The following is a 27,744-nucleotide window of genomic DNA, read 5'->3' on the forward strand; positions in this document are numbered from 1 at the left end:
TCTGAGAAGATGAAAATCCTGTTTGCTAGGGTTATGAGCCGAAGGCAGATGATTTTGGCTTGCATGTAATTTGTGGCTAATGCCATAATATTTTAATAGACCTCTAAAAAAAAGACCTGTTAACATTGACAGATTGAACCTCATTCATTTATTAACGAGGTTCAATTTTACACAGATGAAATTTAAAATAAATAAATGTTTTTCTGTATGGTTACAGACCAGAATGAATTACTCTCAAAATATAAATGACAGGAGGTAGAGAAAAAGTGTTTATCCACAACTGTGCAAATGATGCACAAAAAAAGAACAGCTGAATGTTTTTAGCGTACTAACGTGTTATTAATACAAAACAGAGATGCAGATACAGATCAGGGTCAGGTATGGTAGGAGGAGCTGGAGGCCACTGCAGCTGTCATGGAGCAAGAAACGGTCACAACCTGGACACTAGTCACTATTCTGTTCATTCATACTATGGCTAATTTAGAATGGCCAGTTAACCTAACCCACACATGTTTTTGGACATGCTAATACAAGACAGAAAGACCCGAATCTGGATTTGAACCCAGGACCTTCTTCCTGTATGGCAGCACTGCTAATTACACATCTGTGTTGCCCACATTAATAACCCTGATTTTTTTTTTTTTTTTTAATGTCAGTGGGTATATTAGTACATATTGGGGTTTGCGTGCATGTGGATGTGTCCTGTTTCTCCCTGAACTCAGCTGTCATCCATTTCCCTTGGAGGAACTCAGCAATTAGCCACTCAACACTGTAAACGCTGGTGTTAAGCGGTTTGGTCTCAGTGTGTGGGCCAGCCCTGAGAGTGGTGAGTTGTAGTAGTGTCTTTGGCCGGAGATTTGACTGTCAGATTAGTGGTTCTTTGGAGCTTTTACTGAGTACCTAATGTCTGTCGAAAGCAATTTTTTTCTCTATTAACTTGTTTGTTAACAATCTCTTTTCAGTGTATTTTAGTTTGTGGTTGTCGTTTGTTTGGTGTGTATACCTGTGTAGCTCTCTCTTTCAGCTCTATTCTTTTAAATGAAAACCACATTTTCATGGGCTACTCTTTTTCTTTTCTCAGTTTCTTTTCCCCTGTTGTTACTCCCCTCATCCCTTAGGCTTTTGAGGAACTTAATTTGGGGGGGTCATCCGGGATAATAATTATATTTCAGCTTCAAGCAAAAGTATACACCTACTCTATAAACAGTAAAATGGTATGGAAATTGCTTGAATTACTAAACAGTTTAAATAGTATCTCCATTAAATCCTTTAAATTAAAACTGAAACAGAAATCAAAATTCAGCTGCTGGTATGCATCTGGGGAGAGCAAGTTACTGAAATCACTCATAGGAAATTTAAATAGACCAGCTTGTTGTTGATTGGAGTGTGGAAGTGAGCAACCAATCATGGGCTGGAAGAATCCTGCAGGCAGCCAGATCAACGAGTGAATCATCACAGTTCACAAAGCTGCATAGAAGAGAGCCATTAAATGACATCAAGTACTGCAGATGCACATGCTCCAGCCTTTCTCAAGCTCTTCACCCAGTTTTTTAAGTTTGAGTTTTATGCCTCCGTTGAGCAAAGCCTGAGTAAAACTATAGTGATATATTTTAGACGAATGAGTCTATGTTGTATCTGCCTTGTTGATGCACACAAAGTCAGCTATGTTTGGACTAATACCGTCTTCCAGTCTATTTAGAGTCTACTTGGAGGGCAAATGCAAAGTTGTTACCCCAGTAGTGTGGCATGTGCTGACAAATCTGTGCTCTCTCAGTAAATCGGACAGCCTTGCATTTACCCTTAATCATCCTTTGATTCACCCTCAAGTCACTTCTACCCATGTGGACATACACATGGGCTGTGGAAAGTGTGCAACTAGGGTAACCTAACACTTTAATCCACTGAAGCACTACACCTGGATATACTGATAATAACCATGTCTGATTAAGCAAAAAGAACGACCACAAATAGATGCAACTTGAAGCAAATTCTACACCGAGTTCAAATATTTCTGTTCTCACTTCATAGGGTCATTAAGAAAAACAATAAATAAAACCTTTATGCACAAAAAAACCTGAATATACAAATATAGGTTACAGGTTCTGATCAGCGATTTAAATTACAGATTTAGACACCGTCTGTTACTATGGCTATAAAGTTCAACATCTACAGTTTGTTTCACTGCTAGATTATGATTTTTTTAAGGTAGTTTGACTGACATGGAGTTAGCAGGTGATCACCAAATTACTGACAAGAGCGTAAGAAAACTCATCAAAAGTGGGAGGACACAGCTTGGTACAGATTATGCCCCCTAAACGCCTGTAGAGAAGACTCAGCTGGTATATCATTACACATAATCAGAAGTGTTTCTCAAAACAGTAAGGCCCTGAATAATCTATTAAGAAATCAACCAAAAACTTTTTGTCATTTTATACCTTAATCTTATCAAGTAATGGAGAGACTGAAAAGGCAGAATTCATTTTAAAAGTTTCTTTTTGTACTCACAAATTTACATTTTAAATAATATATTTTTTGAGAATGCACTGCAAATAAAAAAGAACAAACATTGGTTTATATTTCTCATTAACTAGTTAAGGGTACTCCTATTTTAGAAGTCGGGAAATTAATGACAGCCAAACTATATTCTCAAAACAATATTCCAGTTGTCCCATTTACATACTATGAATAATGTTTATGTTAATGATGCCCATGCCTCCTGGAGACCATAGCCTGTAGAAGCAATGGGAGTGATATTCCTAAATAGCAAACAGCTATGAAGAAATCATTGGCGATTATCTCTAGGGTATCCAGTTCTCTCTCTAAGAATAATTACATAAAGACTTCCTCAATGATCTTGCAGCATAATTTCCTCACTAGTTCAACTGGCATTTTGCTGCAGTAACAACAGATGGCAAAACACTGCATTATATGTACCCCTAATTGCTAAACTTGTTGAAGCCTTGTTTGTTAGGAGGCAGCTTTGAGGAAACTGTGCCCCCTTTTCAGCAGTGCCCTGTGTTAGATTTATGCAGCTAGCATTTTCACACCTGGCAGCTGTCAAATAAAACCACAGTTTTCTAAAACCGTCTCCTGAAAAACTCCCCTTGAGCAGTTAGGGAACTACTGCATAGCTCCAGGGCATCTCTACAACAGTTACTGGGCAAACTTTCATGGTTTCTTTTTTTTCCCCCAAACAGAACTCCATGGCAACTAGGATACAATCAACACCAATTAATACGTGTCAGCGAAGCACAAAATATAAATTATGTAAATATAAATAAACCGACATGCACTAATCAAAATGAAAAATGTAACATGGGCACAGCACTCGTGTGTTTTTTTTGTTCTCACCTCTGGCGTCAGACCATTGTTATCTGTTGTTTGGCTGGAGAGCAGGACATGCGTGAAGCCCTCTTCCTTCCTGACCACAATGTCTCGAAATCGACAATTGCTCTCGTTCTGTCGCACGTTGTACCTGAGACGCTTGTCAAAAACGTAGCCTTTCTCCTCAGCCAGCTTCCGCTTCACTGAGCTGTGTAGGTGCATCTTCCCATTGGCTAAAGGTGAGCCTGATTCATACAAGAAGTGACAGAACAGGTCAGTCTGTCTTCTAGAACGTTTTAAAATAATTGACAGCAACTGAAAGAAAAGAAAAAATCTATTACAGTTGGCTATTGCAATTATTGCTATTGCAATTACAAAGTGCTTCCAAATCCAAGTTTAAGGGTGAAATATATTTTTTAAGAAAGAGCATTAAAAAAAAGGGACTTTGATTTGCACTTCGCACAGAGAAATTATTCGATAAATATTAGTTTGGTTAGACTGCGGACCTTTTAAAAGCGTCCGCTGAGACTGAAGAAGTGACTTGGATGAGTGACGAAATGTTTCTTCCACTGAAAACGTTACATTCAGATGAATATAATCAACTTTTTGGGATTTCCTTACCTGGATGATTGAGCAAGCATTAAGATACAGTAGTTCATCTTTTGGATTGGATCACATGTGCCAGCCTTTGCTCCCCATGTGTGAGTGAGCCTTGGCCACCCATGACCCTATCATTGGTTCACCACAGTTTCGTTCTTGGATCACTTTTCTTGCATTTTGACCACTGCAGACTGGGAAAACCCCATAACCCCAGTTTTAGAGAATCTCTGACCCAGTTAGTCTAACAATCACAATTTGGCCCTTCTCGGGCTCGCACAAATGCTTACACTTGCCCATTTTTCTTGTTTCGAACACATCAACTTTGAGGAGAAAATATTCACTAGCTCCCTGATATATCTCACCCACTAACAGCTACCATGATGAAGAGATAATGAGTGTTATTCACTTCACCTGTCAGCAGCCACAATGTTGTGCCCGATCAGTGTATTTGAAATCTGGAGAACACCCAACCCTTCCTTACAGCAAATTATCTTTGCTGCCACAGTGTGGCCTGAGTCTTTTTCATGTCACAGTGTTAAACAAAGCCTGCAAAGTTACTCCAACTATCAAATAAATGTTGTGTTTAGCCTATCAAGCCTACAAGTTCCTAATAAAAAAATTCATCCTTTTAGTTTTACTACATTTCTTTATACTATAATATTATTTATTAATACTTGGAGCTGAAAGCTGAAGGAAAAGAAAAAAAGATACATAGTCCATATACAGAAGTCTAGAAAATACTACATTATCTGAACTCAAAAAAATGATTATTTTTTCAGTAATGCGTTTTGTTTTGGGTTTTTTTAGCCTGAATAATTTTATACTAGCAATGATTTTAATTAAATTTGAATTTCTTAGTCGTTCCCAGTGTTATTATGCGATGTGGACAATTACACCTACTTTTACATATACATGTGTCATCTAAGGGTATTCTCTCTGCACAATATCACAACTCTCTTGGTGTGATTCAGTGAATTTCAACTTGATTGCATTAACATTTCAACCTTGGAAATTGCCCACAGTTATATTTACATGCAATCTCATGTTCACATTTTAAAAGCAATCAGTGTAATTTTCAGGTCTTGTCACACAAAGGAGCATTAACGTACAGGAGCAGTGTAATATCTAATGCACAGAAATCACTGATTCATCTGCACTGAGAAAGAAAAAGAAATGTCCAAGAGGGTCGAGTACCACATTCTCAGCTGTAGACTTTTACAAGATAAATGATTAAAGGCAGAAAGAAAAATGAGTCAGACAAAGCACATGTTCCTCATCTAAGAACATCTAGTGATGCTGTGGTAAAAAATAACCAGAATAAATCAGAAATTACTCAGGCACACAAGAGTCTTTTTACTAGAGCAAATGGTGTGATGCTTTTCCAGCCAAATTTATGACTGATGAAAATATGGAGACAAAACTCTGGTCCTTAAACAATAAAGTTCATGTTGACTGAAGATAAAAGTAAAGTATTTCTTGCCTGAAAATATAAGAATGCACTTTTAAATAATCATCATACATTGGGAATTTGTTTTCTTTAATTAACACAATCTGAAACTTGACTAATAGTGACTTCATTTAAAAAGCTAATTTGATTTATTTTTTAGAGCAAGCTTGAAAACAAAACTAATTTGTAGGTACTGTGGGGGGTTTTTTGGGTGCCAATTCTGAAATTGTGTCACCACCTTAATTGGGTCCATTAATGTTTGGACAATGACTTTTTTTTTGTGATTTTGACTTTGTGCACCACCACAGCAGAACTTAAATGAACAAAAAAGCTGTGATTGAAGCGCAGGCTTTCATCTATTATTCAAAACTAAATTATTACATACATTGTTAAGTGCTTACAACCATTTTGATACTTATGTCTTCATTTTCAGAGACTTGGAAGTAATTCAACAAGCTAACATCATTTTAAATATTATGACTTTTTAAAATATTTTACTTATATTTTTACTTGTATGTAAAATCTTGCAGTTAATGACTGCCATAAGGCTAGAACTCCTGTAGTTCATGAAATGCTGTGTTTCCTCTCTTGAGATGCTCTTCCAGGCTACTGCAGCTGTCTTCAGTTTCTGCTTGTTTATTTGTATTTCTGTATTCAATTTTGCCTTCAGTAACAGAAAGGCTGCTCTACTACACTGAGATCAGGTGACTAACTTGGCCACTGAAGACTATCCATTTTCTTTACCTTGAGAAACTCCTGGGTTGCTTTGGTAGTATGCTTCATTATCCATTTGCACTGTGAAGGGCCAAAGAGTTTTGCAGCATATGGCTGAATTCAAGCAGAGTACAGCCCCATGCATTATGTGACTACTTCCATCAGAGGTAATATTATCAATAAACACTAGTGGCCTGAGGGGTTTACTGCACACTTACACAGCCAGGCTTTCTTTGCATTAGCTGGCCTGACTTAAAACCCCAGTTAGAAATAACAGATATTACATTGGTGGTTGTCAGCTTTCTCCACTAAGGCCAGCTTCCTGCCTTATGCTTTATGCATGTTCACTTCAAAGCTAAAAAAAAAAAAAGGGCATTTCACAGGTCATATGACTTCTTTCCCACAAAAGTGATCCCTATGAGTGCCACCTACTCCAGTCACAGACAGATGATAAGGATGGTGATAAAATGGTAATTAAAACTCTATAAAGAACAGTGGCAGGCTCAGCTGCAAGGGAGGGGTGGAGCAGTGGGTTCAGAGGACAGTGCTAGGGGAGGCTGGATATCAGCTCATTAATTCCATCATGTCTCCCCTATTTTATTTTTACAGCACTCTTCACCAAGTGGCACGGTGTGACTCAGGTCATATCTTCACAAGAACATAAAAAAACAAACAAACCCCAAAACAGAACAGTGAAATGCAACACTTACACAAATAAAGAGGTTAACACTACATTTTAGTTCAAGTTAATTATTTTTATTGCAGAGTGCCGCTGTTCTAAGGTGACAGCTGCACATTAGAGCTCCGAAACTTTAAACTGAAACATTTAAACATTCACATCTCCTGTCTAATATCTAATAAAGGAAAATGGGAATCACTTTAATTTGTTGGCAGATAAAAAAGTGAAATTAATTTTACTGCTTGAATAGGTACTCTCCATGAGAGTTCTGTGTTCTAATCGCTGCAATTCCAGCAGTGCAAGCGATACTTTAATCTACTGGTAACATTTATACATTTTATGCATCAGCAAATCAATACACAGGTATTCCTGTAACAATATGATGGACAGTTTGCGCTTTATTCAGTGGTTTTAGTAAAGTACAGCATTACCACTTGCAAAAATTATATTTCTCTGGCAGAGAATCTGTAAGTTATTACAGTGATCTAGGCAGGTAAAAAGGCAGGTAAAAAGACACTTCAGAACACTGACTTTAACCTGAGCTCTAACCTATTAATCTTGCATTATAGTACATTCCTCTGGTTCCAATTCCTCTGGTTCTCGAGCAGGTCTATGTACCTGGTCTTGACTTGGCTAGATACTGAAAAAGTTTTCTCCTAACCAATTCTGCAATCATCCACTAGTGTTGAGCACTTGAAAAGAAGGTAACCGGATTTCTTTCGGTAAAAAGAGGTCCAACACTCAAAGACAAGGTCTCAAGACTACCATGACGTGGATGGCTGAGAACCTAAACAGATATCATAAGATGTGAACAATGGATATAAAATAATACAGCTTGAGTGAAGCAACTGGAGGGACACTTGACTGTGATTAGTTGTTTGGATAGTTTGGATCCCACATAAGAACTGATCCAGTCTAGAACTAACAATTTCAGAAATGATCTGCAAAATAGTGACATCTTTACAGGGACCCGTTTGACTTCAACGGGTTAATGGGTGGAGCACAGGATTTTGGATGAGGTGAGCAGGGCAGTCTTTTGAGGCTTATGAGATTAGTAACTATAATAGCTCCCAGAGTGATGGCCATTAGGATGGGTTAGTGCTGCAGCCCTACCATCCTCATAAATAAACAACAGACTTTTATAAAGTATCACAATCACTTGTTAAATTAGGATGCTTTGAAATTAATGAACAACTGAGAAATTGAATTGATATGTTGTGGATCATACCATGACAGTGATGTCATCATATCCAAAAGCAATAGAAATTCAGTTTGCAACTGGAAATTTAGGCTTATCAGAAAAATTGTATCCACAAAAAGCAAGAAGAGGGCTTAGTTTGACTTAAGCTGATTAAAAAGAAAAGTGAAAATTGTTTACATTTGACCTCAGAATTGTGTAATTGTCTTTATTTATGAAGTAATTTAAACAAAATCAAACCAGATGATCAGTTCTATATGGGGTAAATATGGTTTACATGTTTTTGGCATATTTATTTACAGTCATCTTGTTCATGTTGCTATAGTGCCACTGAATGAAAAGACAATATAAAGCCTTACATAGCATGTTTCATGACTGTAAAGCCAGTAGATACTCACAGTTAAACAAGCAAATGACGCAAGTGGCCATAAAGCTAGTATCTTTATATCAGAAAATTTAAAACATCCTCTGAACTAAAAGCAAAATGGAAACACTCAACCTACAACTATGTACTAGTATGCTTAGTTATTCAGCTTTTTTCTCTCATTTTCTGCTAAAACAGATCAAGATGACTTTTTAAAAACATAATTAATGATTAACTATAGTGGTTGAGGCACTGGACTGTGACCCAGGAGTGAAATTCAAAGGTGTTATCAGCACGAAAGAACCACAGTAGGTATGTGAGGCCATTTGTATGATACAAGAGCGACTGAGGTACTGTGGTAACATTAAAATATATAAATAAATAGCTTCTACTACTGCCACTATTACTTCTACTACAGGTTACTGGTTATTGTCATGGTGTAGTAAGTGTTATGGGTGAGGTGGAAAAATATAATAAATCATCCTTATCTATATACAAGCCACTACAGGACATGGTGTTGGGATAATACAAAAAAGCTATGGTCAAATCTGGATTCATTTTACATTTACAGTCGTTGTCAGAAATTTATGTACACTTATCATGGGTGTGATTATCCTGGTAATTCTGGGCTTTTAATTATTTATTTGAACTTTATTTACTTTTGGTGGAATTATTGTACGCCACACTTCCTTAAAGAGGTAGTAAGTAAAATCTCACCACCAGATGTCAGCAGATTTGAGACTACAGTCAACTGAATTCTGTTTTCTTACCACTTCCAATTCAAGTGCATAAATCCAGGTACAGTGGACACTGTAGGACAAACAACTCCACGTTTATTTACTCTGGAGAAGGTTTTAAAACTTTGTGAACTGAGTCAACGAGTCAGTGACTCTCACTTCTATCCAATGACAGTGATACTGAGGTGAGGTGTTGAGGATCTCTTGAACTCCTCTGTTGGTGAGGGCTGCTGTTTTTGCCAGGGAAACTAACTGAATTAATTGTGATATGATGCGAGAATGTAATCAAACTGTTTATCAGGGAGAAAGTGTGATTTTTAGGACACTCAAGCCTCATAGTATCTAGCATAAGGTTAACAAGCTGTTGTTGCTGTTTGGTTGGCTTGTTGTCAGCTGTGCACAGGACAGTAGCAAGTCTAATCTGCTGACAAAAACTAATGGCGACAATTTGGGGAATAAATAAAAAAAAATGTTTATACACATTTTTTGTGTGTTACAACCCTGACTTCAGTTCAGGAGATGAGAGTTGATGTAAAGAGGAATAGGATGGGGTGGAAATGAGAGAAGTGGTGGAGGATACAGATGAAGAGGAGGAGGAAAATTACAGACTGAGAAAGATGCAAAAATGTTAAATACTCATAAATTGTTTTAAAGAGTAAAATATGATCTTTACATTAAATGTAACGTAGAGGCATGCAGCCAGTCTTTAGACACATGAATAAAACGTGATTAGGCAGAACAGCAGTGTTCATCTTGGCCACTGTATTCCAGATGGCAGGGCAATATGGTGGCTTACAGGAACCAGCACCCACTCCTACGCATCTTTAATAGATTAATTCGAAGTTCATGAGAATGCATTAAGTTGTTGAAAGATGTAATCACACAGCAATAAATCTATATTTATGAGCAAAACCTTTTTTCTATAATATATATATATATATATATATATATATATATATATATATATATATATATATATATGAAATACTTACTGTACCAATATTAAGTTTTAAAAACAAGATTTAGGAGCACGGGTTTGAGTGGGCATGCATAAGAACAACAATCATATTTCTATAACAATATGTGCCTCAAAAATCCAGCATCACCTCATCTCAGTTTACCATACTATCTGCTTTTTCTTAACAACTTACCTAGTTCAGTAGTAAACTGCTGTCCGCTGGCTTCCATATGTCCTAGTTCTCCATCCACCCTGTCTGAGGGCAATCGCTGTGACCTTGCTGCAGTCCTGTACATGAGAGAGTCCATCTCTCCGTTCTGTAGTCCATTATGAGGAACCCTCAATGACGGGACAAACGGAGGTCCGCCTGGTGGAGGAGCTTTAAATGTCATCGCTTTGCTCATTCTGTCCCCTAAAGCATGTTTTCCAGGTCCTACACCCACTTTTTTCTGCTTTTGAGTGGTTCCTGATCCTCCACTTCCAATCCCTAGAACAGTCCCTACTCTCACCCCCACAGTTGAGCCACTAGTCCTTTTCTTTTTTCGAGCTTCAGATCTAGCTCTTGAGTCATCTGTTGCAGAAAGGTGGCTAGGAATGAAGGGCTCTCCACGGTTTTTGGAAACTTTGGGCCGTTTGTGTGAGTGCAGTCTTGAGCTATTGAACTGATCAATAAATTCTTCACAGTGTAGTAGATGGTGTTCTGGCTCCCAGGTGTCCTCTTTACTTCCATAGCCTTTCCACCTAATTAGATACTCCCACTTACCCTTCTTATTCCGCCTCTTATCCACGATCTGCTCCACCTTTAAAAAAACAAAAACAAACAGTACAACATAGAAGAACAGATTATTAGACAATATTCTAATGACAAAAATTATCACAAAACACTTAATGCATTTGTGTTTGAGTCTCTAACCCTGTTTTTATTTCCAATATTTAGTCACAATGGCATAGGGGTGTTAAAGATTCTCCGAGTTCACAGTTCAGATAATACCACAGCACCACCTCCCAGCTTCTTCTGGGAACCCATTTGAGTTATGCAGCAGCCCAACTTAAAAGCAACACAGCTAAAGCTAGAAGACGGATGATAGACAGTACATAAAAAAATGAAAAAAAAATAAAAATGGTTGTTGGCACCATGGTGTCACACATTCTGTCCTGAAGCCTGAACATGAGTATTTTAGCCATCATCACTTCATAGTCTTGAAACTGGATGTGACAAGTGGAGACTTGATCTGACTGAAGGAATGAAGGTTACTGCATGCTCGCATGGTAGCAACTTGTCACTCTGGACTATCTTCTTCACAGACTTAGTATAGCAGCTTCTTTTTTGGCACCTAAATGAATATCCTTCTGTGGGACCACAACTTAAATGAATAACAAAGAGCATGCAGTGTCTGTGTCTTAGTAGATTCGACCGTAGTTATCATATTGAAAACTTTAGGTGACTCCTTTTTCAATTTATTATGATCACAACATTTTCAGAAAACCTGGCCTTTGACCTTGAGGTAACTGGGATTCAAACTTTTAAGACACATTTACACATATGATATCGATTTGAAAATCTGAAGTGACTTCTTAATTTATTGCATTCACAAGATTTTCATAAAACTTGACCTCTAATCTTTAACCTTTGGTTTGAGATCACTGAGATTCAATTTTATCTGAGATTTTTCGCAATTGTGCCTATGGTTTCATTTTCAAAAATCCTAAATTGCCTCATTCTTGCATTCACAAACGTAGGTGTCCACACTGCCTGAACACCCACCCACCGGTTGTGGTTACGACAACACCTAATCAGCTTTAAAGTTAAGTAAAAATTAAAAATTAAATATTGCTTTCAGCCAAAACTAAAAATAGCAGGAATAAAATTGATTCCAAAACCATCTTTTTTTCTTACTGATATTCATGAAGGAAACACAAAGGATTCAGAAGGGATCTTCTAGCAATGTTGTGTTATTTTCAGATAACTAATTATTCAGCAGACTGATTTCATACCTGTTGATCACTTGAACTTAACCTGCTCCATATATTAAGGTTTGGTCCTCAGCATAATTTACCATGTACCCAAGCAAAAACCACCTATGTAGCACTGAAAACTTCGTGTTAACTCTGAAGTTACCTGCTAACCAATAAATCAGCGCTCTTAAGAGGGTTCAAACCCATCTAAGACTAAAGTTAAGAGTTGACTTCCTGGTTAAATAAGGGTTAAATAAATTCCTGTTTCACAGTACAGGCCTCTGGTAATGCTTGATTATTGGGCTAAAACCTGGTTTATCATGAAAATAACAAAAAGCAGAACTGTTTTACTTAAATTAAAAATGCATATATATATTTATTGTCTACATTCAGATAGCAATCTGTACCCGGTAAATTTGATTTATCTTGAAAAAGATGAAAAAGAAGGATTTGTGAAAGTGTGTGCCGCACCTTTGGATAAACTTGATGATGATGCACCTTCAGAGGTCTGATTCTGTGTCATTTACCAGATTTGCACATAACTAAAATCAAAAGCTAAATGGGTACACTGAATTGCCTGACCATATTTAGTATGCTTTCCAGAAGATGATTCCTTATATTCTGAAACATTGCCAAGGAGTGCCAGATCGTTAAAAAAAGAAAAAAAAAGGAGAAACATTGTGTGACATGTGTCAAGTTCAAGATAAGAGCTAACTCCCTGTATAAGAAAGATAAGAACCAGGGTGAAGCCAAGATGAGCTGCAGGCTGTTTTCATGATGAAACCTTAAAAATGGGCTTTTTGGAGGCAAACACCAGACGAGCCAGTATTTTATAATTCTATAAAGAAGAGATGAGGACAGGTGGCACACAGGCAAAAGAAGAAACTTTTACATTTAATTGGAAATCAGTTATTTGAGAAAAATACCGAGGTGTGTATAATTGTTCTTGGCAGGGGTCTAAAATGGGAGTGCTTCTGAAGTCATTGTTGCAAACGGAATAAATTCAGAGTAACAAAATAGAAATTCAACTGGTACAAAGCAAACACACACATCACTTAATTTCTTTCTGACACTCATAAAAGCAAATATCTCAGATTTAATTTAAAAAATGCCTATAGTCAATGGTTGTCATTCTTTTTTAATCAAAACCATGGATACAAGTAAGTTATTGTTGCATAAACAATATAAAGTCCATGGTGTTCTTAGTGTGGAATCATGATTGTGGTATACACAATGTGTGACTAATCACTTCAACAATGAAACGACTCATTAATTTGCACTTCAATTTGACTGCATTCAACTTGATTCGCAAAGGTGTTGATTAGACTGAAGGTGAAATTACAAGTCAAAAGAGGCTTTCACATGAAAGAAAAAATAGAACATTTATTTAATTTATGCAACATTATATTTATATAAATGTATGTAAATAAATGTTATGTTAAATTACATTTATGTATTTTGTTACATTTATGTAACTTCTACTGGGTTTCACTTTGAAAACACACAATATCTTTAAATAAAAGCTACTAAGTACAAAACATACAATAGCAGCAAAATGTCACCGCCAGACAAAAATAAGGGCATCACTCTCTGTCTGATCCCTCGGTCCATCGCAAACACCCACATGCACATTATCACATCACAGAGAATACAAAACACCCATAATATCCACATCACACCAAAAACAAGTCATACATACACGGCAAACTGAAATATCCCAGTAAAATCTGTCACCGATGGCATTTTTTAAAACATACAAATAAACAGAAGCTCCACTGTTGTTACACGGAAGGCTCAATTATGTGAAGCATCAAAAGGTTGATGAGATTTCATAATAATCACTGCCAGATGTGAGAGTATTTTTGAATCTACCTTTTATGTCTTTTACTGCAAATGACAAGAAAAAAAAAACAATAAAACAAAAAGAATATATAAAATAAATATCCATGTGACTTCTTCTGAAGAAACAGGTTTTGAGTCATGAGACCCGTGTTAATCGGCTGGGAGGTTTTATCAGAGGCTTCAGTATAGCTGTGGTAATAACTGCTCATCATGTTCTCAGATGTGCCGTGCACAGAAGTAAACAGCCTTTGATGGGTGAGCTGCAGGGGTGGCAGCGAAACGAACAGATGATTAGGTTGCTTACAGTCTAAGATAATGTCAGAGTTAGCAACCAAGCAGAGAGATACATGCTGAGAGGAGAAAGAAGGATAAAACCTGAACATGGTGTGCACTTGCATACACAGAAAGGAGAGGTTTAAAAACTCTTGATGCTGAAGCATCTGCTGCAGAGAATGACTTCATGTGTGGCATGAATGTGCAATGTTGAAACAATGCTCTTGCTATAAAACTGCGTCTACATTAGGTTGTCTAATTTTTCTTGGAATGGCACCATTTTATTGATAAACTTGTGTCAACACTAAGATTCAAGAGACAAGATTCATATGACAACAACATAAAATTAATTTGTGACTAGTGTATATTATGTTCAGCAATATCAGCATAAAAGGAATGATTGAGAAATATAAGGTACTGCAACCACCATTGGAGAATTGGAAATCTTTAGTTTTTTTATTTAAAATGAAATAATTGAGAGCAGTCCAGTAAACACATTTAACAAATCACTACAAAAATGTTTCAGAGTTAATCTAGATAAAGATTTTATTTCCAAATTCAATGGTTTTACCAAACACTGAACTCAACCTGCTAAGACAGGAAGGCTGAGCACATCCAAACAAATCATCCCACTGAAATGGACATCTAAGCTACACCAACAACCTACAGTGTAAACAACATCCCCTGAAGGCATCATTTCCACAGCAACTTCAGTTGAAACATATGACACTGATCTCATTTAGGAAAAGCAGAAATTGGGGTTGCCTCGGAGCAAAGCTTCTTAGCGGACAAGTAGTCTAAGCAGGAGTTTAAACAGTTTTTAACTGCATTATGTGTAATTACATTTTAATTATAGGTTTGGGAGCTATCATAAAAATAATTGGAGTTCCATGGCTAAGTAGCAATGTTTACACTGTGCTATATTAAAGAGACGTATAAAAGCATAATAATAAAACTCAAAGGAGGTGCTCAATCCAATTCTTTTGGCTAGTGCGACTGATGTCTTGGATAAAAAAAAATGCTTAGTTCAGTTTGATTATTTATCAATTCAAGTAAATGACAAATATGCCCATGGACAGTGTGCCAACACTGTCCTAGAGAATGCCATAAAAAAGTCCTGCTTTTCCTCTACAGGAAGGCATGCATGTGTGTGAAAGAGAATGAGAAGAGCTGAGATGCTGAGACAAACTGATGCGTACTCAGGCTCAGATTGTTAAGGACAGTGTAAGCACGGCAGGCAGTGAGGAGGGACATTCATGCTCAAACTTCGAATGAGGCAACCGTGCCTAGTGTGAGCACGCCCTAACATATATTGCACAGGTGTACAGACGAAATAAGCTTGCTGCCAACCGCAAAGGCAAAACAGGTAAAGATCCTGAATGTTCTACAACAATCAGCAAGGAGGCTGGCAGTCCAACACAAGCGTTTGTCTCCAGAGGTGATGGTAACTGATGATTCATGGTATCATCTGATCAACATAGACATCAGTCAGTTTCCTGATAGCACTTAGGGCTGGGCGATATGGCCTAAAATTCATATCGCGATATAATTTGAAGCATGTGCGGTAACGATATATATTGCGATATATTCTTTTCTTCTGTATAACGTATTTTCCACACTATAAGGCACACTTAAAATCCTTTAATTTTCTCAAAAATCGAGAGTGTGCCTTATGTATGAATTCTGGTTGTGCTTACTGACCTCGAACCGATTTTGGCGTGCAGAAATCTGTTAAAAAATGTTTTAGTACAACTTTGGTAAGCCGCACTGCTTGCTGGATTGTAAGAGCATTACGGCTGCCGTAGTGAGGAGCTTCGCGGAGTAATCTGGGTCCAAAACTCCGTCCGCTTCAGGTCCCAAAGTCAAACGAACACAGAATTAAAAACAGTCTAAATTCTTTCATCTTTAATTAAATCATCAGCGTTGCTGCTTTATCGGGTGTAACAATTAAGTTGTACATCCATGCATCCATGAAAACAGAATTTATTAAATTTAACGGAGTTAGAAGTTAACAGGAAGTTAGCTCGCTAGTTTACACCTAAACATTTCATACCATGTTCTGACTGAGAGACTTTTGAAACTAATTAAAACGTACAGCTCTGCTACCAACATAAATGAAGACAGAAAACTAAACAGCAGTGGCGTTTGCAGGGTTACTGAAGTTGGACTACCTGGTATATAATATTGTGCTACGTGAATGTGATTGCTAGCGACACAGCTAACTTTTTTTCCACTCAATAAAAGTTAACGTGAGGGATTCTGGTGGTCAGGGACAAATGCAATCACATAGCAGGATGCTATACATGGGCCAAACTTCAGTCAGGAGAACAACTGAGATTATTCATCCACAATACAAGGTTAGTTATTAATATACTGCAACAACATGGGAATAGAGCAGCTGCGAGAGAATTCAACATTAATGAATCAATGTTACGGAAGTGGAGGAACGGCAGTTTTTGGCTTTCCCCATATTTCAAAAGTGCTTCATCTCTTTGCTATGACTATCGCCCGCCATAATCTGCAGATGATAATGGTTGTAGCCGCTGCGATGCTTTCGACCAAAACAGGCGCAGCTTGATGACATCATCAACATGCACTATCGCGATAGAAATTTTGACTATATCGCTCTATCGTTAGCCAAATTTATATCGTTTCTATCATATATCGTTTATATCGCCCACCCCTAATAGCACTACATGGTTTTTTTTTCGCCATGAGCAAATGAATGTTTTCTTGCCTTGCCAGCATCCAGTTACCAAAGGATAATGGGGCTTTGTTCTAGTAGTTTATAGTTACAGATATCCACTCACCACGCAAACCACGGACTGGTTTTAAAAGAATGAAAAAACAAAACGAAAAACTAATTTGTCCTTCTATTTCACCATGATCATAACCGCTTTTCTTGCTGACGCTTACCGAGTTTGTTTACAGGTCATTGTTGAATTTCAAACCAACACTTGAGATAGTTTTCTGTTCTCTCTGTCCATCTCTCTCTCACTCTTGTACATAGACTCACTTCTGATTTTTGACCTGTGTTAGAGGAAAACTCAGACACTCAAGGAATTCAAACAACCTTTGTAGCTTTCAAAATCCGTTGTCTGCTATGTTTATAATGACCGCCCATCTCCAAAGGTCTGTGCACTACCGTTCTTCTCCCTTTTGTCTTGCATGCATAAACACACATCATGCACATGTGCAGTCTTTTAGTAAGTGGTGCTAAAAGTCCTACAATGTCTTAACTTGACAAGGCCAAGGACTAGGAATGTCTTGTTAGTGATGAAGATTGATTAAACGATTGAACAGCTGAGATCCATGAGAGCCTCTGCTTAACCCGCCTTTGTTACATTAAGTCCTGGATGAGGATCAATTTCCAAAGTCTTAAGGAAAGTTAGACCCGCCCACCCAGCAGAGTGACAATACCTGATCAGCCTTTTATGGCCATGGGGTAAAAATGAAATAAGCTTGGAGCTAAAACAAAAAATAGCAGGAATAAAACTGATTCCAAAACTCAATTTTTCGTATTGATATTCATCACAGAAAGACAAAGGATTCAGAAGTAATATTCCAGGAATCGTGACGCTCCGGGGGTTTTAATAGATACCATAAGTGTATCATTTTCCTTGAGTTAGCATGTTCACAAAGTTGGGTGGTCCACACTCCTGTCCGCCTGCCCTGCAGGGTAACAACAGAACCCCATCAGCCTTTTACGGATGAGGGGTGAAAAGAATGAACATATTACCCAGTCCTTTCATGCTTCATTGCCTCCCTGTCTTTTTTAGAATTGAATTTAAGATTTTATTGCTCACTTTTAAAACTTTTAAATGGACTGGCCCCTTTGTATCTATCTGAGCTGCTTCACATTCATTCACCTTTAAGAGCTCTCTCAACTAACCAGTTGCTTTTACACAAGCTCTTAAAACTAGATTAAAAAAACAGAGATGACTGTGCTTTTGCAGCAGCAGCAGCAAACCTACAAATCTAACCTCTCATCAGCAGTGCTAGACGTTACAGGCAATTAAGCTTTATTAAAAAGCCAGTTATTCTCCTTGGCTGCAGTGTGACATAATTTTAGAAGATTGCATTGCATGTTCTGCTTTTATTTTATTTTAATTTTGTGGATTCTGCTCTGTTTTAATGGATACTTATATATTTTCAATGTAAAACAATTTAGTGAACTCTATAGTTTTAAGCCTGTTATATAAATAAATATTACCTTAACATTAACTGCAACTCCTAGTTTCTCTTTATCAGCACAAACATTATCTTATGTGTTGTTTGACAGCGTTCTCCAGACTGACAAATACTCTGATCAATTAGAAAGCGGATCAGTGATTCAAACAACTGAACTTAAGTAAAAGTTATTCGGATGTGTTACCACTTTGCCAAAGTCTGGAAAAAAAGCCCAAACTCTCACCCTCAGATAAGAGGAAATTGGTTATGATGCTCAAGAACAACCCAGGAACTACCAACTGTCAAGCCTGCCATAAACTGGAAACTGCAGGAACACCACCATCACTGTTCACAGTAAAGTGAGTTTGCCAACCAAGAAAGAATCACTGACTGCAATTTGCAGCTGCCCACATGAATATGACAAATGCCTTCTGGGTGAAAATTTGATGGACGAAAAAGATAAAGAGTGTCATTGTGGCCAAATGGCTCAAACGTTATTTTTGAACTGCTAAAGTTGACGCTTTTAGAGCTAAGAACACTGTAACAACTGTTAAGAACGGTAGTGGTAGCATCATGTTCAGGCTATTTTGGTGTCAGTGGTACTGATACATTTCCCAAGTGGATGGTGTCACGGTTCTGGGTCCGTTGGACCCAGTATTTTGAGTTCATTATGTTTTGGTACTTTTGCATCATGGATTTTCCTTTATGTTTCTCTGGTACTTGGTGTTTCTGTTATCTTGGTGTTTTTTTTTATATTATGATCTGATACTGTTGTGATTATGATTATTATTTAGTAGACTTTGGTCAGCGTCTAGTCTGTCTCTGTCTAGTCTGTGTCTTAGTAAAGTGTGTTTTGTTTCCTGTTTTACTTTGAAGGTTCTTGTTCCTGTCTGATGTCAGTATTCCGGCTTCGCTCTCCCTGTCTCGTTAGGTCTTATTTCTCCCAGCTGTGTCCCCCTTCTGTCTCTAATTCCTTGATGACTCCCTCAGTGTATTTAAACCCAGTGTGTCTTTATGTCAGTGTCGCGTCGTTAACGTCTGTTCACCCTCAGACCGTGCCTGTGTGTTCCAGCTTGTGTTTTCATGTTTGGTTTATGTTTTGTTTTCTGGCCAGCAATAAAGCTGTGGTTTTGATTCTCAAATCTATGTTCGAGTCCTGCGTTTGGATCCTCCTCTCCGCCTGCCCGCACACAGAGCCTTGACAGAACGACGCGACCACAAGATGGATCCAGCGGACTCACCTTTTGCCTCAGAGGGAAAGTACCTCGCACAGCTGTGGGATTATTGCTGGCGCATAATTCACGCTGTGGATGACTACAGGAGGCTTCCAGAGGTAGTGTTTCTAGACAACTTCTTGTCATCCCCTACGTTCACCATAACCTTTCTGGACATTAACGGATTAAAAACAATAGTAACAGCTCTGAGGGCCAGTTTTTGTTTTAAACTGTTTGGCATGGGCGGCCCAGGGAAGGAGGATTCTGCTGCTCTCCTGGAGGCCCTTGCCACTTGGTGCTCTCGATGTCAGCAGTATGTTTTACCAAGGTTCATTGCCAAGTCGTTCGATCCACCTTTAAAGAAGAAATGCAACCCTCACCATCATCATCATCATCCAACCACACTTCTATTCTCTCCTGTAGTACGGACTGGTGCAGTTTTCATTTCCACACCTTCAGCTCAGTTAGCTGATCAGCAGCCACCAGCAGCTCAGTTAGCTGATCAGCAGCCACCAGCAGCTCAGTTAGCTGATCAGCAGCCACCAGCAGCTCAGTTAGCTGATCAGCAGCCACCAGCAGCTCAGTTTACAGTGTCCGCTGATCAGCAGCCACCAGCAGCTCAGTTTACAGTGTCCCCAGCTCAGCAGCCACCAGCAGCTCAGTTTACAGTGTCACCTGGTCCGCAGCCGTCTGTCGCGCGGTTTCCAGTGTCACCTGGTCCGCAGCCGTCTGTCGCGCGGTTTCCAGTGTCACCTGGTCCGCAGCCGTCTGTCGCGCGGTTTCCAGTGTCACCTGGTCCGCAGCCGTCTGTCGCGCGGTTTCCAGTGTCACCTGGTCCGCAGCAGTCTGTCGCGCGGTTTCCAGTGTCACCTGGTCCGCAGCCGTCTGTCGCGCGGTTTCCAGTGTCACCTGCTCAGCAGCCACCTGTAGCCCAGTCACCAACTCCACCACCACCACCACTACCACCTCAAGTTCAGTTATCCATGGCTCAGTCGCTACCTCAATCAGACTTTTTGCAGACTTTATTACGGTCCATGGCCCAGTCAGTAGCGCAGCTAGTGCAGGAATCGTTAGCTTTGTCTTCTGCTAAATCAGCCTCTCATCTCCACCCTCAGTCAGGGGTCCCTATTGCCTCTGGCCCTGCATCTGCTCCAGCTGGAGGGCCTGAGGAGCCCGTCCAGCCTCAAGTGTCGTCAGCTGGAGGGCCTGAGGAGCCCGTCCAGCCTCAAGTGTCGTCTGCTGGGGGTTCGGGTGAACCCAGCCGGCCTCATGTCTCGTCTGCTGGGGGTTCGGGTGAACCCAGCCGGCCTCATGTCTCGTCTGCTGGGGGTTCGGGTGAACCCAGCCAGCCTCATGTTTCGTCTGCTGGGGGTTCGGGAGAACCCAGCCAGCCTCATGTTTCGTCTGCTGGGGGTTCGGGAGAACCCAGCCAGCCTCATGTTTCGTCTGCTGGAGGGCCCGAGGAGCCCGTCCAGCCTCAAGCCACGTCTGCTGGAGGGCCCGAGGAGCCCGTCCAGCCTCAAGCCACGTCTGCTGGAGGGTCCGAGGAGCCCGCCCAGCACCACGCCTCATTAGCTGAGGGTCCTGGAGGACCCAGCCAGCACATCCTCACATCTGCTGGCGGTCCGGGGAAGTTTGTTCAGCTACCATCTGCTGAAACATCCCCTGTGACTCCTACATCACCGCCTGCAGCATTCACGCCACCGCCTACGGCATTCACATCATCACCATTTGCATCACCGCCTGCAGCGTCGCTGCCGTCAGGTTCCACAGCCGTCCCGCTGCCATCATCCACGCCTGGTCCGGCTTCAGCTCCGCCCACGCCGTCGCCTGGTCCAGCCTCCGCTTCTTCATCCACGCTTGGTCCAGCTTCGGCCTCCGCTTCAGCTTCGCCTGGTCCAGCCTCCGCTTCTTCATCCACGCTTGGTCCGGCTTCGGCCTCCGCTTCAGCCTCGCCTGGTCCAGCCTCCGCTTCTTCATCCACGCTTGGTCCGGCTTCGGCCTCCGCTTCAGCCTCGCCTGGTCCGGCCTCCGCTTCAGCCTCGTCTGGTCCGGTCTCTGGTCCGGCCTCTGCTCCGCCTTCGTCTTCGTCTGGTCCGGCCTCAGCTCCTTCGCCTTCGTCTGGTCCTGCAGTTGCCACGCCGCCGTCGGAGCCAGCTCGATCCGTTCCGCCTCGCCTCTGCCGGCCGTTTTCCAGGCCTCTAAGGTGGCGTCATGGCCTTCGGGGACGGCCTCCGGAAAAGGTTTGTCGCCTCCGCTGGCATCGCGGCCGCCCTCCGGACCTGCTCAGTGGCCGCCACTGCCTTCCAAGTGGTCGGCCTCCAGAACTGTTTGCCTGTCGCCGCCGCTGGCTTCGCGGCCGCCCTCCGGACCTGCTCAGTGGCTGCCACTGCCTTCCAAGTGGTCGGCCTCCGGAACTGTTTGCCCATTGCCGCCGTTGCTGTGTGCACGGTCGGCCTCCAGAACTGTTTTGCCTGTCGCCGCCGTTGCCGTGTGCACGGTCGGTCTCCTGACCTCTTCATGGACTCTTGAGCTTTTGTTTCATTTTGTTTTTGATGTGCCTTCTTGTGTGTTTGGACTCTTGTGCTCCTTTTTGTTTCAATTATGTTTCTCTGGTACTTGGTGTTTCTGTTATCTTGGTGTTTTTTTTTTTTTATATTATGATCTGATACTGTTGTGATTATGATTATTATTTAGTAGACTTTGGTCAGCGTCTAGTCTGTCTCTGTCTAGTCTGTGTCTTAGTAAAGTGTGTTTTGTTTCCTGTTTTACTTTGAAGGTTCTTGTTCCTGTCTGATGTCAGTATTCCGGCTTCGCTCTCCCTGTCTTGTTAGGTCTTATTTCTCCCAGCTGTGTCCCCCTTCTGTCTCTAATTCCTTGATGACTCCCTCAGTGTATTTAAACCCAGTGTGTCTTTATGTCAGTGTCGCGTCGTTAACGTCTGTTCACCCTCAGACCGTGCCTGTGTGTTCCAGCTTGTGTTTTCATGTTTGGTTTATGTTTTGTTTTCTGGCCAGCAATAAAGCTGTGGTTTTGATTCTCAAATCTATGTTCGAGTCCTGCGTTTGGATCCTCCTCTCCGCCTGCCCGCACACAGAGCCTTGACAGATGGAATAATAAAGGAGGAAGACTAGTTAGAAATTCTTCAACTTCATGCTAAAACGGGGGTTCAAACTTGGACACTGGGAGCTCCAACAGGACAATGAATCAAAATTATTAGATGAGGTGTATATATACACATTTGAGCCCATGTGTATCATTTAGACCCTGTGTGGAATAAAAATAAATTCCAACTTGTGTTCCAAGTTCTTGTTTTTTAAAGTAATTCAAGATGTATGTTGGACGCTGGAAAAAACGTTCAAAGGTATCATTAAAAGCCCAAACTTCTGACCACTACAAATAGACTGTATGTGTGTTTTTTCTCATCTTACTAATCACCCATAGTGCTTAACCCGAAACCCCAATTTTAGGGTTCGGTATGTTGCCCAAGAACTTTTACACACTGAAACAAAAAGCCAGAGATCAAAAAACAATTCACTGTAGTCTCCTATTTAGTAGAATACATTTAGCCTTCTAAAAGCTTTTCAATCCCATAAACACTATTATGGCATTGAAAGTTTGATATGACCTGATTATGTACAATACATATGCACATCTTGTGTTGCCATTGCACCATATGTTGTGAAATATATTCAAACCATAGCCACAAGCCGTAAACATAGTCCAAAAACGAGGCACATTTGTCAAATTTTATATTTTCTTGATTTCTAAAAAGGAAAGGAACAGATACACTCTCTACAGTTCAGATTCTGAAAATGGCTTTAAATGCATACAAGGTAAATAGATGCACAACTATGGGGAATATTAGAATATTAGAAAGGTTGGAAGGAGTTTCCTCCAAGCAGACATGAAGCTTTATCTGAACTGTCTTTGCCCTCCAGATCTTGTTTTTATATCCACAGTTCTCCTTAGCTCCCCTTTCCAAATTACATGCCAAATTACATGAGTTAACTTCAATAATTACTTCCTCCAAACCATCAATGTGTCTTTTAGACCCCATTCCCACAAAACTGCTCAAAGAAGTCATGCCATTAATTAATGCTTCAATCTTAAATATGATCAATTTATCTAGAGCTGGGCGATAGAACGATAACGATATGTATCGCGATATAACTTTTTCTCGATAGAAAAATTAAACTATCGCGATAGACCTCGCCGCTCTTGTCCTCTTAAAAAAAAAAAAAAAAAAAAAAAAAAAAAGAACAGCCAATCCAAATTACGTAGCGCAGAGCTGAACCAATCACAGCCGCAGCGTCACGTCACGTGACTTGTTACGTACAGCACAAGTGCCAAGCCGCACATGTGTATTTGTTTGGGAAGCAGCCAGCCACCGTACCACCCGGGTAATGGAGGAAATGAGTGTGCCGACTAGAAAAATCAACCGAGCGTGACCGAAGGTTACCGAAGAGAAAACAGATGATGGTTCCAATGCCGGAGAGATTGTCGAACGGAAGAGCCATAGAAGTTCCGTAGTGTGAAGGTATTTCGGCTATTTCAAGTCTGACAAAAAACAGTAGCGTGCACTGTAAATTGTGCCGAAAGCAAGTCTGGAAATACAATAAACTGGTGCATGCGCTACGTCCACACGTACCCGGGTATTTTTGAAAACGCAGATTTTTCTATGCGTTTGCACCTTTCGTCCACACGTAAACGGCGTTTTTGGTTACTGAAAACGAAGATTTTTAAAAACTCCGGCCAGGGTGGATATTTTTGAAAACTCAGTTTTTGCATTTACGTGTGGACTAGAAAAACGGAGAAAACGCAGCGTCAAAGGTGTGCGCATTTTTTGACGTCACACTGTGCGCCAAGTTATTGTTTCAGTGAAATGAATTTCTACAATACTGTTAATTCTACTCTCTGCAGTGTTTAAATGCTTACATATACACACAGTTACTGTCCCTCCACACATACGACTCGGTTCTGCTTCTATGCCCCAGCTTTGTTTACTTTTTCCCACCGAGGCTTCTAGACTTCTGATTGGCCAACATTTCTGCACGGTTAGGAATCTAGCTCCACCTGCTGCTTTGGCATGTTCATAGCAGCGTTTTCCTTCATTTCTCCCTTTATGTGTGGATGGGATTTTTTTTTAAACGGAAAATCTCCGTTTTCAAAAATACCCGTGTACGTGTGGACGTAGCCTCAGTCTCTGACTGGAAGCGCTAATTCGTCATTCGGCTTTTGTCAGACTAAAGTAACTGTTAAAACTGTTTGAAAAGCTAAGCTATACAACAAGGAGAGATCGAGAATTTCCTTTTAGTTCTCAGTTTATTTGATATTGACAAAAGTTAGTCAGTTTTGTCTGTTCTTCTGTAAACAAACTAAGATTTATTTTTAGAATTAATATTTTGTTTCTAAGTGGAATTGACAATTTAGTCTGTTTCGTTTGTTCTATTTTGAAACTTAAACACTTTAGCGGCTGCCTTTTGTGTAGTTTGCAATATTTGCCTTTATTTATCTGAAAAAGTCTCATGTTCCTTAAGTACATCTACCCTGTTGAACCTATTATGGGAAATAAATATTTAAATCAAAACAAGCGGCTGATTATTTCACATTTTACTTGTGAGCAACGGTACATTTAAATCTTACAAATATAGTTATTTGGCTGATATCGTGATAGATATCGTTATCGCCTGAAATGAAAAAAACATATCGTGATATGAAAAAAATCTTATATCGCCCAGCTCTAAATTTATCTCTAATAATCGGCTATGTACCACAGGTCTTCAAGCTGGCTGTAGTTAAACCTTTACTCAAAAAGCCATCTCTAGACCCAGCTGTCTTAGCTAATTATAGGCTAATCTCTGGCAAACTCAATTTCCTTTCATTTCAAAAATCACTGAAGTTGTCAAACAGCTAACAGATCATCTGCAGAGGAATGGCTTATTTGAAGAGTTTCAGTTAGGTTTCAGAGCTCATCAAAGCACAGAAACTGCTTTAGTAAAGGTTCCAAATGATCTTCTTATGGCCTCTGACAGTGGACTCATCTCTGTGCTTGTCCTGCTAGACCTCAGAGCAGCGTTCGATACTGTCGACCATAATATTCTATTAGAGCGATTAGAACATGCTGTAGGTATTACAGGTACTGCACTGCAGTGGTTTGTATTAGAGATGGCACGATACCACTTTTTTATGTCCGATACCGATACCGATATCATAAATTTGGATATCTGCCGATACCGATATGAATCCGATATAGTGTTTTTTAATCAACAAAACTGTTTTTTTTTTAAATATCTTGCTGCATTTTGTATAAGTTCATACTCAAGTTTAAAACAACAACTACACTAAAGCTATTCTGTTATACCTGTATGCAAAAAAAAATATTTCATAGTTCCGAAATACTGATCAATCTAATAAACTTAAACCTACACCATCCTCCCTATTCTGGTATTTTAAAGAGTACTTAGCGTAAATATTAAGCAACCTAACTAATAGGGTTCCAACTCCCAACAACAACAAAAATAAATAAATAAAAAATAGGGAACCACCCCTCACGCTCCACCTCATGATGCTTAATCGACGTAATCAACCTTAATTTGATGCAGTGTGAAAAAAAATGCACAGAAATCAATTATTTTTCAAGAAATATTAAATAGATTCAACATCTTTCTTCAACAAAATTGCAGACTGCACAGATGGTACCTTCCCAAAGGAAAATGTACTATAGCTTACTAGGGTATATTAGACTTAACAGTTACTATATACAGTAATGGACTTCTATACATTTTACATCAGATTAAAACTTTGGGTGTAAGATTCAGATAATTATTTAATAACAGCCAGACATTTTAAATGAGAATAAGAAAGAAAAGTATGTCTTTGTGCCCCCTTTTCCCTGTTCATGCCCTATCGGCCCCCCTGGCTAAACTTTGCTAGATCCGCCCCTGCACAGTTACCAGCCGTCAGCTGCGTAGAAAAAGATCCTCGAGTAGAAAGTAATATTAAATAAATTGTAACAACAGCTTATCAAGCTTAAACGTGCTGCTGTTGTTCAGCCGCTGGTTTCCTCTTTCTGGTGCAAAGTGGGCCAAAAACAAAGAAGAGAGACGGAGTCCCGACAGAAAAGCCGATCAGCTGATCATTAAGCAGTTTCATGATTGAAGTAGCAGCAAGAAGAGGCAGTCACTCCATATATTGTTTGTTAAGCTTAACGCAGGAATGCTTTACATTCAGAGATGGACTTACACACTTGCTTTACTTCTCTCGGGGATAACTTTGTCGGAGATGAAATGCCGGGTTGCTAGCGAAGCTCCAAATGCTATCCAGACCATCGACAGGTCCCGCATGCCACAGCCGCTCTATCACGTGATGCATACTGCTCCGACGTGCTAACGTTCTGAGGTGAGTTACGGCGTGTTGCAAGTTTTGTGAGCTGCTTTTGTGATATTTAATGGATCGGATTACATTTTTTATTTTTCTCCGATATCCGATCCAGTAATTTAGGTCAGTATCGGACCGATACGTAATATCGGATCGGTCCATCTCTAGTTTGTATCATATCTATCTATCTATCCATCCATCCATCCATTCGCTTCCGCTTATCCTTTTCAGGGTCGCGGGGGGCGCTGGAGCCTATCCCAGCTGTCATAGGGCGAGAGGCGGGGTACACCCTGGACAGGTTGCCAGTCTGTCGCAGGGCCAACACACAGAGACAGACAACCATTCGCACTCACTTTCATTCGCACATTCACACCTAGTGGCAATTTGGATTATCCAATTAACCTATCCCCACAAGTTGCATGTCTTTGGACAGTGGGAGGAAGCCGGAGTACCCGGAGGGAACCCACGCAAACACGGGGAGAACATGCAAACTCCACACAGAAAGACCCCGGCCTGATGGTGGAATTGAACTCAGGACCTTCTTGCTGTGCGGCAACAGTGCTAACCACCGTGACACCGTGCTGCCCCCCCATCCTGGGCCAGCCTCACTCGAGGAGACGGAGGGGCAGGGCGGGGGTTAATCACAGAGCGGTGGTGGATCTACAAATCGGAGAGATGCCGACAAAGTGACACTACTTGCAAAGAAAATGCCCACTGGATGACACAGAGCAAAGCACCACGGTTGGGAGACTGTGCTGCACTCGGGTGGGGCGGGCAGGGGGGGAAAGTACATATCTATCTAATAGACTCCAATTCGTTCATGTAAATGGAGAGTCTTCTTCACACTCTGAGGTTAGTTATGGTGTTCCACAGGGTTCAGTGCTAGGA

General features: G+C 40.2%; 1 protein-coding gene across 1 annotated transcript in view; it reads right to left on the reverse strand.

The window, feature by feature from the left end:
• LOC113023658 (chromodomain Y-like protein 2) overlaps positions 1-27,744 on the reverse strand; it is a 48,686-nt gene that overhangs the window by 4,040 nt on the left and 16,902 nt on the right. Inside the window, exons 2-3 of the mRNA XM_026169898.2 lie at positions 10,215-10,821; positions 3,352-3,569 (exon numbers count right to left, since the gene is read on the reverse strand). Coding sequence (XP_026025683.1) covers positions 3,352-3,569; positions 10,215-10,821 — 825 coding nt within the window. The remainder of the gene's footprint in view (positions 1-3,351; positions 3,570-10,214; positions 10,822-27,744) is intronic.

This window comes from Astatotilapia calliptera, chromosome 1, assembly GCF_964374335.1.
Source record: "Astatotilapia calliptera chromosome 1, fAstCal68.1, whole genome shotgun sequence".
In the NCBI taxonomy this organism is placed as follows: Eukaryota; Metazoa; Chordata; class Actinopteri; order Cichliformes; family Cichlidae; genus Astatotilapia; species Astatotilapia calliptera.